The sequence below is a fragment of the Micromys minutus genome (assembly GCF_963924665.1).
Source record: "Micromys minutus genome assembly, chromosome: 2".
NCBI lineage: Eukaryota > Metazoa > Chordata > Mammalia > Rodentia > Muridae > Micromys > Micromys minutus.
The window spans coordinates 20,946,232-20,961,032 of NC_137971.1; the positions used below are offsets into that span (position 1 = coordinate 20,946,232).

The following is a 14,801-nucleotide window of genomic DNA, read 5'->3' on the forward strand; positions in this document are numbered from 1 at the left end:
CCGATGTTTGCTGTTATGGGAGAGTTGGGTTCTGGTGTTGCTAGATTGTCTTTGTTTCCTTGGGATATACCCTTTCTCTTTCCTCTTGCCCTTTTGTTGTCAGTGATATGTTCTTGCCTTTCTCTTGTCTCTGGTCTGTGACTCTGGTTCTCCACTGCTCCAGGTGTCAGATGGGCCAAGCCCTCCTTTATGCCTCACAGTCGTCGGGTGTGAGCAGAAGTTCCAATGTTCTCTTTCTGGTTGCTGGATCAGGCATGTCAGGGCAGAGCAAGGCAGGGGTGCACTTTCCGTGTGCACTCTGCAGAACTCTCTCTGTTCCCCAGCAGCCTAGGTCTCCCACTCACCAGTTGTTCAGCCTTTAGGACCTGCTGTTCCTGGTGGCAGATGGGCCAGGCTCCGCTCTGTGTCCTGAAGTTGCTGTCGGGTGGAAACAGAAGTTCCAAAGTTCTGTTCCTGGTCGCTTGTCAGGCAGGGCGGGGCAGGGCAAGGCAGGTGGTGCACTTTCTGTGTGCACTCCACAGAGATCTCTCTGCTCTCTGGCAGCCCAGGTCTCCCACCCACCAGTTGCTCAGCCTCTACAAGCCACTGTTCCTGATGGCAGATGGGCTAGGCTTCTCTCTGCGTCCTGAAGTCGCCAAGATGGATAAACCTTAAACCAAACACATAAAGGGCCTAGAGACAATATCCAGAAGGGAGAAATAACTACAGAAATTGATGAAATCTAAAGAATCACCAGATCCTACTACAAAACATTTACTTGAAAAAAAACCTAAAAATGTAGACAAAATTTCTAGGCATATAGCATGTAACAATATTAAATAAAGAACACATAAACAATTAAACAGGTTAATATCCTGTCAGGAAAAGAAGGAAATAATTTAAATGCTTCTAACCATAAACATCCCAGGGCCATATGGCTTTAGAGTAGAATTCTAACAGGCATTCAAAGGAGGGTGAATACCAACACTGCTCAAACTTGTTCATAAAACAGAAACAGAAGAAACACTACCTATTTCATCCTATTATGGCTCAATTACTCTGATACTTAAACAACACAAAGCTCCAACAATAAAAGGGAACTTCAGACCAATTTCACTGATAAATATCAATGCAAAAATACTCAATAAATTTCTTACAAACTGAATCCAAGAACACATTGAAATGATTATTCACTATAAACAAGTAGGCTTCATTCCAGAGAATGTTGGTTAAATATACAAAAATACGTTAAGGAAATGCACTATATAAACAAATTAAAATTTTTGAAGAATCACAGAAACACCTCATTAGATGATAAAAAAAAAAAAAAAAACATTTGAACAAATTGAACAAGTATTTAAGTTATCAAGAATTCAAGCCCTGTAACTAAACAAACCAAAATCAATATAGAGCAAACCAACAGCTAATATGAATTTAAATGAAGAGATACTTGAAGCAATCCCACTAAAATCCAGAAGACAAGGATGCCTACTCTCCCCATATTTAGTTAATATAATTTTCAAATTTCTAGCTAAAGTAACAAGAAAACTAAAACAGATCAAGGGGATGCAAATAGACAAAGAAGAAGTAATTGTATCGCTATTTGCAGGTGATAAGACAGTGTATATAAGTGACCTCCCAACTTCTACCAGAGAACTTCTACAGCTGATATACAGCTTAAGCAAAGTAGCCAGAGGGGAGAGTGGGCATTGGAGGTAAGAAAGTGGATAACATTTGAAATTTAAATACACATAATATCCAATAAAAATGATTTAAAAAAAACTACACATACTTAAACTAAGATGCAAGTATATAAATTTGTATTTACCTTTGGTTTTCCTCAGTTCCTCTACAAGGAACTGTACTTCTTCTTGAACATGGTCTTCAATGTTCTTTTCCTATGCCCAAATTCCTCAGGGTCATGAGTGTGAATCTTCTTATCTCTTTCAATCTGTTTCTATTGCTAAAAGTAATGCCTTAAGAAATGACAAGAGGCGCACAGCTCTTTTTTGTAATATACACAAATTCCGCTATCTGGGCTCTGTGCTCCTCCCGCCTGCAGCGCCTGCTCCGCGCTTTGGCCACCAGGCTCTCGCTCAGCCCGGGAGCGGCGGGCGCAGTGCACGCTCTGCCGCCGAAGATCCCTACCAGAGTCACGATGCTGGGCAACTCTTGACAGTTGGGTCGCTAGGCAGGCTCGGCCCTGCTCTCCTGGCAGCAGGATGACCAGGAGAATGTCAACCCCCGCCCAGCAGCTTCGGGAGCAGGTGGTGATGAAGGCCAGGAATGTGCGGGGACTCCTGCCACAGCAGAAGCCCAAGACTCAGCGGGTTGCGCCTCTTAAGGACCTTCCTATAAATGATGAGCAATCCGTTGCTGTTTCTTCATGGAAAGCAGTCAGTAAACAGCCTGCCTTCACCATTCATGTTGATGAAGCAGAAGAGACTCAGAAGAGGCCAACTGAGCATAAAGAAACACAGTGTGAAGATGCCCTGGCTTTTAATGCAGCTATCTCTTTACCCGGAGCAAGAAAGTCACTGGTACCTCTTGATTATCTAATGGATGGCAGTTTTGAATCACTACATGCTATGGATATGTCTATTGTCTTGGAAGAAGAGGAAAAGCCAGTGAATGTTAATGAAGTATCTGACTATCATGAAGATATTCACACATACCTTAGGGAAATGGAGGTTAAACGCAAACTTAAAGTGAGTTATATGAAGAGACAGTCAGACATCACGAACAGTATGCGGGCCATCCTTGTGGACTGGCTAGTTGAAGTGGGAGAAGAATATAAACTCCAGAATGAGACTTTGCATTTGGCTTTTAACTACATTGATAGATTCCTCTCCTCCATGTTTGTGTTAAGAGGAAAGCTTCAGCTTGTGGACACGGCTGCTATGCTGCTAGCTTCAAAGTTTGAAGAAATATACACCCCAGAAGTAGCAGAATTTGTGTATATTACAGACAATACCTATTCAAAGAAGCAGGTTTTGAGAATGGAGCACCTAGTATTGAAAGTCCTTGCTTTTGACTTGGCTGCACCAACAGTAAACCAGTTCCTTACCCAGTACTTCCTGCACCTGCAGCCTGCAAACTGCAAGGTTGAAAGCTTAGCGATGTTTTTAGGGAGAATTAAGTTTGATAGATGCTGACCCATACCTCAAGTATTTGCCATCACTTACTGCTGGAGCTGCCTTTCACTTAGCTCTCTATACAGTAACAGGACAAAGTTGGCCTGAGTCATTGGTACAAAAGCCTGGATATACCCTAGAAAGTCTTAAGCCTTGTCTCATGGACCTTCACCAGACCTACCTCAGAGCACCACAGCATGCCCAACAGTCAATATGGGAAAAGTATAAGCATTCAAAATATCATGGTGTTTCTCTTCTCAACCCACCAGAGACACTAAATTTGTGAGAGCAAAAGACTGACTGCCTTTGAAATGGGAGTTGCTCAGAATCCATGCTGTACAGTTTTTATCTTGGAATTTAATTTCACAATCATTCCTGAATGTAGATGGTATATCCACAGACAAATTATGGTATCCATTGCTTTTAAAATGGTTTTAAATTGTATATCTTTTGTACATGTGTCTTAGATATTTGGCTAATTTTAATTGGTTTGTTAACATTGGTGCTGCCAACTGTCAGGATAAGAATAAATTGATTTGGAAATCTTTGCAAGTCAAAGTTAATTTGAGGTAAAAATGAGAATGATATCACTATTAGCTAATTTATTTTATTGTTCTGTGGGGGGGCGTAAAACAAATATTTCAGAGAAAGAAACCTTCAAATTTTGATATTGAAATTCAGCTCTCACATGTTTATTCAAAGCCTAACGTTAAAGACAACAGTCCAAGAAGTTCAGCTTATAATAGACTTTTAAGATAAAAAAAAAATCCAGAGCTGGCAGCACTGAGTATCCTCAGTAGTTATATATTTTATATATATACAAATCTGCCACCTTAGTTTAATTGGCAGTTCTCTTCTTTTTCCTCCTTTTCCCTTGACTTTTACTTGGTTCCTTCTGGCTTGCACTGGTCTGAGTTCTGTGAATAAAGTAATATGACAGCTCACTGTATCCATTGGTCCTGGATTGGATCACTGGAACTCAAGATGTCCCTTTGAAAGAGACCAGAAATTTGTTACCTTATTTTCTTTGAAATCTTCTCTGGCTTCGAAATGATCATTTCTTCTTCTTCACCATCTGACAGCACTATGGGGGCACCTTTAAGAAAAATTCAAACATATCAGGTTTTTCTTCCCCCAGATGATACGTAGGTCAGGTAATCTAGTCTTGCTACCAAGGCTGACCATGAAAGATGTAGAAAACTGCTTTGTTTGCCATTTCTCACTTTTATGTATGTATGTAAATAAAGCATTCAAATTTAAAAAAAGAAATGAGAAGATACTAACAATAGGTTCTAGGAACAGATGAGAGTGGAAACCATAAAGAGGCCCCAACTACCTAAGAAGGAAGTCCATCCCTTTCTTTCAATCTTATGTCTCATCATAAACACTGAGCAGAACACACATGAATATGTACTCTTACATACCAAAACTGTTATTAATTTTCTCAGCCACTGGAATTTTTTACCTACCAACAAACTCCTCACCGTGACCAATCAGAGCTTCCTTCACTGCTTCATGCCCATGAAATATGACAGTGGGTTGTAAGCACAAATAGAGTGAACACAGGGCCATAGGTTTTGAGAACTGGAAACAGGAAAGAAAACGCAAATACAGGCAAACAAATGTAACCTTAATCTGCATAATGTAATCCTCATTCAAACTGATACTATCTCTTTATTTTAATTTTTTTATTGAACAACTTTTTTTAAAAAACAAAGATAAATGTACAAAATTTAAGCATTTTTGCATAAATGTATATGAATACATTTTTGAAGTGCTTGGGTTTTTTTTTTAAGGTTTGATAGTGTGCATTCAGATCTTACTAGTTACAATGAGCATAGAGTACATGTAAAACTGGATGCAACCTGGAATTTGTCACACCAGTCAGATTGGCCAAGATCAAAACTTCAGATGACACCAAATGTTGGCGAGGATGTGGAGAAAGAGGAACACTTCTCCACTGTTGGTGGGGTTTTAAACTGGTACAACCACTCTGGAAATAAGCCCGGTGAATCCTCAGAAAATTGGGCATAGTACTACCTGAAGACCCAGTTATTCCACTTCTGGGCATATACCCCAGAGAAGCTCCAACATACAACAAAGACACATGCACCACAATGTTCATAGCAGCTCTATTTATAATAGCCAGAAGCTGTAAAGAACCCAGATGTCTTTCAGTAGATGAATGGATACAAAAATTGTGGTACATATACACAGTGGAGTACTACTCAGCTATCAGAAACAATGATTTTATGAAATTTTTAAGAAAATGGATGCATCTAGAGAATATCATCCTGAGTGAGATAACCCAGTCACAAAAGAACAGACATAATATAGAGTCACTGATAATTGGATACTAACCCCAGAAAGATCAGAACACCCCAGAAACAACTCACAGACTATATAAAGTTCAAGAAAAAAAAAGAAAATAAAAAACATTATGCTTAATCCTTATTTTAATGTTTTTATTTATGCAAACTTGCTTTCAAATGGTTCTGTATCTTATTTATATGACTATGGTAATTACCAGTTATTAATTGCCTGTAGTGTGCCATGTAATAGCTTCAGCTTCAGGTGGATGTTACACAAAGATTACAATGAATTTTTACATCAAACCATTAGCCACCAGAACTCCAGGTAAGCTATGCCTCGGCTATAGATTTTGCCCACTTTTTCAGTGCCTATCAACTGAAACTCAAATCATGCCTCTCACCCTCCCCATTTTGTTCAATCTCCTAACATGAAAAGAAATGTCCTGTTCAACATGGACATGATCTTCTGCAGGATTCCTGACCACAACTTGGGCAGATCTTCTACTCAACCACAGGCCATTCAGACAAGAATAAAAACACAAAAGAGAAGTCAATGAACAAACCACACATAATACAAAATTTAATTTACAGATTTATTGCTATATATCAAGCCTCCAAAAACATATTTACACAGAGGTCTTCATATTCCATTGTAAAGGACAAAAATTAATTAAAAAAAAATTTTGTCATTGTTGTTTCTTTTTGGTTGTTGTTGTGGTTGTTGTTGTTGTTGTTGTTGTTGTTGTTGTTGTTTCTTTTTCTGATTTCTTTTTCCCATTTATTTTTCTGATTTTATTGGATATATTTATTAACATTTTTAATGTTGTTGTTTTTCTTGGATTACCCTCCATATCCCATATTACACCACCCTTACACCTTTATACCCCTATACCTGCTTCTGAGGGTGTTCATCCACCCACTCCCATCTCCCCACCCTGACTTTCACCTACACTGCAGAATCAAACCTTTGCAGGACTAAAGGCTTCTCCTCTCATTGATGCCCAACAATGCCATCTTCTGCTACATGTACAGCTGGAGCCATGGGTCTATCTACATGTATGCTTTGGATAGTGGTTTAATCTCTGAAAGCTCTGGTTGGTGGGTATTGTTGTTCTTATGGGGTTCCAAACCCCTTCAACTCCTTCAATTCTTTCTCTAACTCCTCCAATAATGATCCTGTTCTGGGTTCTATGGTTGACTGCAAAAATCTGCCTGTGTATCTACTGTGCTCTGGCAGAACCTTTCAGGAGACAGTTATATCGGGCTCCTGTTAGCATGCAAATCTTTGCATCAGCAATATTTTTGGGGGATTTGGTGGCTAAATATAGGTTTGATTTCCAGGTGGGGCAGTCTCTGAATGGACTTTCCTGCAGTTTTTTATACAAGATTTGTCTCCATCTTTCCTCCTGAGAATATTTGTTCTCCATTATAAAAATGACTAAAGTATCCACACTTTAGTCATTCTTCTTGTTGAGCTTCATGTGATCCATAAATTGTATCTTGGGTATATGAGCTTTGGGGCTCATATCCACTTATCATTGAGTACATACCATGGGTGGATTGTAATGATTGGGTTACCTCACTCAGGATATTTTCTAGATGCATCAATTTGCCTAAGAATTACCTGAACTCATTATTTTTAATAGCTGAGTAGTAGTCCATTGTGTAAATATGTACCACATTTTCTGCATCCATTTCTATGATGAAGGGCATTAGGGTTCTTCTAACTTCTGGCTATTATAAATAAGGCTGCTGTAAATATTGTAGAATATGTGTGCTTGTTATATGTTGGAGCATTTTATGGGTATATGCCCAGGAGTAGTATAGCTGGGTCCTCATGTAGTCCTATTTCTAATTTTCCGAGGAACTGCCAGAACGATTTCCAGAGCAGTTGTACCAGTGTGCAGTCCTACAAACAAAAGAGGAATGTTCCCATTTCTCCACATCCTTGTCAGTATTTGCTGTCCCCTGAGGTTTTGAGGTTAGTAATTCTGACTGGTGTAAAAAAGAATCTCAGAGTTGTTTGAATTTTTATTTCCCTGATGACTAAGGATGTTGAACATTTCTGTACATGTTTCTCAGCCATACAGTATTCATCAGTTGAGAACTCTTTGTTTAGCTCTGTACCCCTTTTTAATTGGATTATTTGATTCTCTGGAGTCTAATGCCTTGAGCTCATTGTATATATTGGATATTAGCCTTCAATCGATTGTTGGACTAGTAAAGAGCTTTTTCCAATCTGTTGGTTGCCATTTTGTCTTGATGGTAGTGTCCTTTGTGTTAGAGAAGCTTTGCAATTTTATGAGGTCCAATTTATTGGTTCTCAATCTTAGATCAGAAGTTATTATTGTTCTGTTCAGGAAATTTTTCCCAGTAAGGATATGTTTAAGGTTCTTCCACACTTTATTCTATTAGTTTGAGTATATCTGGTTTTATGTGAATATCCTTGATCCATTTGCACTTCAGCTTTGTACAGGGATATAAGTATGACTTCTATGTGCTGACCGCCAGTTTGTCCAGCATCATTTGCTTAAAATGCTATCTTCTTTCCACTAGATGTTTTTAACTATTTTGCCAAAGATCAAGTGACAAGAGGTGTGTAGGTGTATTTCTGGATTTTAAATTCTATTGCATTGATCTACCTGTCTCTGTACCAGTACTGTACAGTTTTAATCACTATTGTTCTGTAATAGTGCCTGAGATTAGAGATGATGATTCCTCCAGAAGTTCTCTTATTGTTGAAAATAATTTTCCATATCCTGGGCTTTTTGTTATTGCAATTGAATTTGAAAAATGGCTCTTTCTAACTCTATGAGAAATTTAGTTTGAATTTTGTTGGGAATTGCATTGAACCTGTTGTTTGCTTTTGGCAAGGTGGCAATTTTCACTATATTAATTCTACCAGTCCACAAGCATGATAGATCTTACTATATTTTGACATCATCTTTGATATTTTTCTTCAGAGACTTGAAGTTCTTGTCATACAGATCTTTCATTTGCTTGCTTAGAGTCATATCAAAGTATTTCATTTTATTTGGGATGATTGTGATGGGTTCCATTTTTCTAGTTTCTTCCCCAGGCTATTTATCTTTTGAGTATGGGAAGTCTATATATTTGTTCAATTTAATTTTATATCCAGCCACTTTGCTGAAGTTGTTTATTAGCTCTAGAAGTTTTCTGGTGGAAGTTTTTTTGTTCCATCATATTATCTGCAATAATGGCATTTTGACTTTCCTTTCCAATTTTTATCCCTTTGACCTTCTTCTTGTTATTGTTCTTTTTCTTTTTCTTGTTCTTCTTCTTGTTGTTCTTTTTCTTGTTCTTCTTGTTCTTGTTCTTGTTCTTGTTCTTGTTCTTGTTCTTGGTTTTATTGTTCTTGTTCTTGTTCTTCTTGTTCTTCTTGTTCTTCTTCTTGTTCTTGCTCTTATTGTTATTGTTCTTGTTCTTGTTGTTCTTGTTCTTGTTCTTGTTCTTCTTCTTGTTCTTGTTCTTCTCCTTGTTCTTGTTCCTCCTCCTCCTCCTCCTCCTCCTCCTCCTCCTCCTCCTCCTCCTCCTCCTCCTCCTCCTCCTCCTCCTCTTCTTCTTCTTCTTCTTCTTCTTCTTCTTCTTCTTCTTCTTCTTCTTCTTCTTCTTCTTCTTCTTCTTGTTCTTCTTCTTCTTTTCCTTCTCATCCTCTTCCTTTTTCTTCTCTGTCTCCTTCTGCTTCTGCTCCTCCTCCTCCTTTTTTAATTGCTCAAGATAGAAATTGAGTATAATATTGGATAGGCAGGGAGGGAGTAGGCAACCTTGCCTAGTCCCTGATTTTAATGGGATTATTTCAAGTTTAATCCATTTAGTTTTATGTTGGCTACTGGCATACTTTATATTGCTTTTACTATGTTTTGGTGTGGGCTTTGGATTCCTGTTCTTTCCAAGAATTTTAACATGAAGGGATGTTGAAATTTGTCAAATACTTTCTCAGCATCTAATGAGATTATCATGACTTTAATCATTCTTTTTTTTTTTTTGATTTTGTTCATACAGTGGATTATGTTCATGGATTTCCACTTATTGAAGCATCTCTGCAACCTTTGGATGAAGCCTACTTGACCATGTTGGATGATGATTTTGATGTGTTTTGGCTTAGGTTTTGAGAATTTTATTCACTATTTTTGTATTGATATTCATAAGGGAAATCGGTCTATAGTTTTCTTTCTTGATCTTTGTATGGTTTAGGTATGAGCAGAACACTGGCTTCATAGAAGGAATTAGGTAGTTTTCCTTCTGTTTTATTTTTGTGAAAGGATAAAAAGAGTATTGGGACTAGGTCATCTTTGAAGGTATGACAGAATTCTGCACTAAACACATCTGGTCCTGGGTTTCTCAGTTTGGAGACGTTTCATGACTTCGTTTTTTTTTTTTTTTTTAGGATTTATGGGACTGTTTAGATGGTTTATCTGATCTTGACTCAATTTTGGTATCTAGTATATGTTTAGAAAATTGTCCATTTCATCCTGATTTGCCAGTTTTGTTATGTACATGCTTTTATTGTAGGATCCTTTGAGTTTTTTTTTTTTTAATTATCTCCTTTTTTTGTTATGTCTCCCTTTTCAGTTCTAATATTGGTGATTGGAATATTGTTTCTGTGTATTATGATTAGTCTTGCTAAGGGTTTATCTATCTATCTATCTATCTATCTATCTATATATATATATATTTTTTTTTCTCAACTAGGTCCTGGTTTTGTTGATTTTTGTATAGTCATTTTTGTTTTTACCTGTTTGATTTAAGTCCTAAGTTTGATTATTTCCTGCTGTCTACTACACTTGGATGCATTTGCTTCTTTCTCTTCTAGAGCTTTAAGTTGAGCTGTCAAGCTACTAGTGTATGCTCTCTCTAATTGCTTTTTGAAGGTACTCAGATCTATGAGTATTTTGCTTAGCACTACTTTCATTGTGTCCCAGAAGTTTGGGTATGTTGTATCTTTATTTTCATTACACTCTAAAAAAGTTTTTAATTTCTTTCTCTATTCCTTCCTTAACCAACTTGTCATTTAGTAGTGTTTTGTTCATCTTCCATGTATATGTCAGCTTTCTGTTGTTTTTAAAAATCAGTCTTAGTACATGCTGATCTGATAGGATTTATGGGATGTTTTTATTTTTCTTGTATTTCTTGAAATCTATTTTGTGACTGATTATATAGTAAGCTCTGGAGACAGTACCATGAGGTGCTGAGAAGATGGTGCTCTGAAGACTGGCTCTCTTCCAGTGGGTCTCTGTTCTATATGCTCTGGCATGACAACAGTTCTAGGAGGAGAAGTAAAGCAGAAGGACCATGTCTCAGTCTGCCCATTGCTTGTTGTGCCCTTAAGGGTCTGGGTAGGATCCACAGAGCAGAAATGGTGGTCTTATCTGTGCTCTCAGATGTTTCAGCAATTATTGGAGACCAGCTCTCTCCCAACATGGTCTGGGTATAGAGAACTGTAGAACAGCGTTAGCTTCAGGATTAAGGAAATACCCAGTCAAGGAATTCTTAAGGAGAAAAAAGACTGTACATGGTATAACAATACCACATGACAAATTGTAATATAGAACGATAGGGATATACTACTAACAGAGTATAAATAAATAGACCAATTAAGTAGACAAAATGATGCAGAAATAAAGTTAGGCCTGCAGGAAGCTTGAGGTGTAAAGGGATTTTTTTCCTTGTTTTTTTTAAACAAATCAGTTATAGCATCTTTATTTTTAAAGTTATCATTCCATATGAAAACTATATATATATATATATATATATATATATATATATATATATATATATATATATGCTAAATAAAGTATTGGAGAGATTAGGAATTCAAGACCCATACCTAAACATAATAAAAGCAATTTACTGCAAACCAGTAGCCAATATCAAATTAAATGGAGAGATACTTGAAGCAATTCCATTAACCAGGGAAAGTCATTGATGCCTTCTCTCCCCTTATCTATTTAATATAGTACTTGGCATGCCAGCTAGAACAATAAAAGAACAAAAATTTATCAAGGAGATAGAAATTGGCAAAGAATAAATAAAAGTATCACTATGTGCAAATGATAATATAAATAAACAACCCAAAAATTCTGCCAGGACTTTTCTAGCGGATAAACAACTTCAGCAAATTGGCTATATATAAAATTAGCTGAAATAAATCTGTAGCTTTAGTTTATACAAATGATAAACAGGCTGAGAAATAAGTTAGGGAGAGGAACAGCGGAGATCCAGGGATCCAGGCCAGTTCAGAAGGCATTCTGAGTGTCCAGGGAGCAGAGAGTACTCTGCCAAGCATGTGGAAAGTGCATCCCCTGCCCTGTTTGGTTTAGGGAACCAGGAACACTGAATTGGGCTGTTTCCAGCCGGTGGTCCTTGGGTACCGAACAGGTGGCGTCCATAACCAAGAACAGCGAAAATCCAGAGACACAGGCCTGGTGAGAAGGTTTTCCAAGTAGCCGGGTAGCCAGGGAGGAGAGATCTCTGCTGAACACGCAGAAAGTGCATCCCCCCCACTTGGTTCAGGGAATCAGGAACCCTGCATTGGCCTGTCTGTTATCAGCCGGTGGACCATACATACAGTATAGAAGCTCAGGCCATCTATCACCAGGAACACTTGGAATCCAGGGACACAGGCCAGGTACAAGGGAAAGGCAAGAACCAATCACTGAAAATAAGACCAAGTATAAACACAGACAACAGATGGCAAGAGGAAAGCAAAAGAATGTACCCCAGGGAAACCAAGATGACCTGGCAACAACAGAACCCAGTTCCCCCATCAGAGCAAACAGCGGAAACCAAACACTGCAGAAAAAAAGACTCAGATGAGAAATCATATCTCAAGATGATAATAGAGATACTTGAACAAGAATGGAAGGAAAAGCATAAAGAATTAGATGCTTTTAAAAAGGAAAAATAAAAACACTCAATAACTCAAATAACTAGAGGAAAACAGAACCAAATAGATGAAGAAATGGAAGAAGTAATTTAAAACAGAAATGGACACAATAAAGAAAACACTAAAAGAGACAACCCTAGAAGTAGAAAACCTAAAAAAGAAATCAGGAGTCACAAATGTAAGCATTTCCAACAGACTACAAGAGATAGAACTGAATCCCGTGGGCCAAAGACAATATTGAAAACATAGACAAAACAGTCAGAGAAGATGCAAAAACCAAAAAGATACTAACCAAAATGTCCAGGATATCCAGGACACAATGAAAAGGCGAAACTTAAGGATAATAGGGATAGAAGAGGGTGAAGATTATCAACTAAGAGGCATAATAAATATCATCAACAAAATCGTGGAAGAAAACTTCCCTACCCTTAAGAATGAGATGACCATAAGCATAAAACAAGCCCACAGAACTCCAAATAGGTTGGACCAGAAAAAAAATACGTCGCCAGACATAATAGTCAAAACACCAAGTGCCCAAAGCAAAGAAAGAATACTAAAAGCAGTAAGGGGAAAAGACCAGGTAACATATAAAGGCATACCAATCAGAGTCACACCCAATTTCTTAACAGATACTATGAAAACTAGAAGATTCTGGATAGCAGTCATGCAAACCCTAAGCGAGCATAAGTGTCAGCCCAAGCTGCTATACCCAGCAAACCTCTCAATCACCACAGATGAAGAAACTAAGATATTCTAAGACAAAACTAAATTTACACAATATCTGACTCCAAACCCAGCACTACAGCAAATTATAGTTGGAAAACCCAATGCAATGAGGGGAACTACATCCTAGTAAAAACAAGAAAACTCTTAAGCAAGAAAACCAAAAGAAAAAAGACACACAGGCACAATATTACCGCCAAAAGCAAAAATAGCAGGAAAGAGCAACCACTATTTCTTAATATCTGTTAACATAAATGAACTCAATTCTCCAATAAAAAGATATAGGCTATCAGACTGGATACATAAACAAAACCCAGCATTTGGCTGCATATAGGAATCTTATCTCAGAGACAAAGACAGACACTATCTCAGAGTAAATGGTTGTGAAACAAACTTCCAAGCAAATGGCCCCAAGAAGCCAGCTGGAGTGGCTATTCTAATATCGAATAAAGTAGATTTTCAACCAAAAGCTATCAAAAAAGATAAGGAAGAACACTTTTTTACTTATTACAGGGGAAATCTGTCAGGAGGAACTCCCAATCTTTAACAAATGCTCAAATACAAAAGCAACCATAGTCATAAAAGAAACCATACTGAAGCTCAAAAAGAACATTGCACCACACAATAATAGTGGGAAACCTCAATACTTCACTCTCACCATGGACAGATCTTGGAAACAGAAACTCAACAAAGACACTGTAAACTCGAAGAGGTTATGAACTAACTGAAATTAATAGATATCTATAGAACATATTAACTTAAACGAAAGAATACACCTTCTTCTCAGCACCTCAAGGCACCTTCTCAAAAACTGAACATATAATCGTTCACAAAACAAGCCTCAATAAATATAAGAAGATTGAAGTACTCCCATGCATCCTTTCAGATCACCATGGTCTAATGCTGGTCTTTAATAACAACAAAGACAACAAAAAGCCCATATGCACATGGAAACTAATCAAAGCACTATTAAATGATAGCAGGGTCAAAGTAGAAATAAAGAAAGAAATAAGAAACTTTCTAGAATTCAGTGAAAATGAACATGCAACATACCCAAACCTATGGGATGCAATGAAAGCAAGACTGAGAGGAAACTTTTATCTCTGAGTGTTTCCAAAAAGAAACTGGAGAAAGCATACACTAGCAACTTGACAGCACAATTAAAAGCTCTAGAACAAAAGCAAGCAGATACACAAAAGAAAAGTACACAGCAAGAAATAATCTAACTTAGGGCAGAAATAGACCAAAGAGAAACAAAAACAACCAACCATTCAAAGAAAAACCAGACTAACTAGAGGGCAAAGAGAGAGTATCCAACTTAACAAAATCAGAAAGTAAAGTGGAGAAATAACAATTTAAACTGAGGAAATTCAAGAAATCATCAGATCCTACTAAAAAAGACTATGTTCAACAAAGTGGGAAAATGTGGAGGAAATGGATGAATTCCTAGACAAATGCAAGATAATAAGTTAAATCAGGACAAGGTAAACAATCTAAATAATCCCGTAACACCTAAAGAAATCAAAGCAGTCATCAAAAGCCTCCCAAATAAAAAAAAAATCTCAGGTCCAGATGGGTTCAGTGCAGATTTTTATCAGATATTTATTGACGATTTAACACCAATACTCTCCAAACTACTTCACAAAATAGAATCAGATGCAACACTACTTAATTCATTTTTTGAGGCTACAATATCCCTCTTTTCTAAACCACACAAAGACCCTAAAAGGAAAGAGAAATTCAGAC

General features: G+C 37.4%; 1 protein-coding gene across 1 annotated transcript; it reads left to right on the forward strand.

The window, feature by feature from the left end:
• Positions 1–1,866: 1,866 nt before the first annotated feature.
• On the forward strand, positions 1,867–3,399 carry LOC308417018 (cyclin-A2-like; the record flags this gene model as incomplete). Its single annotated transcript, XM_080912103.1, is given in 4 exon segments — positions 1,867–2,100; positions 2,171–2,220; positions 2,222–3,107; positions 3,109–3,399. Coding segments are annotated over 4 exon segments (1,461 nt in total).
• Between the last annotated feature and the right edge of the window lie 11,402 nt (positions 3,400–14,801).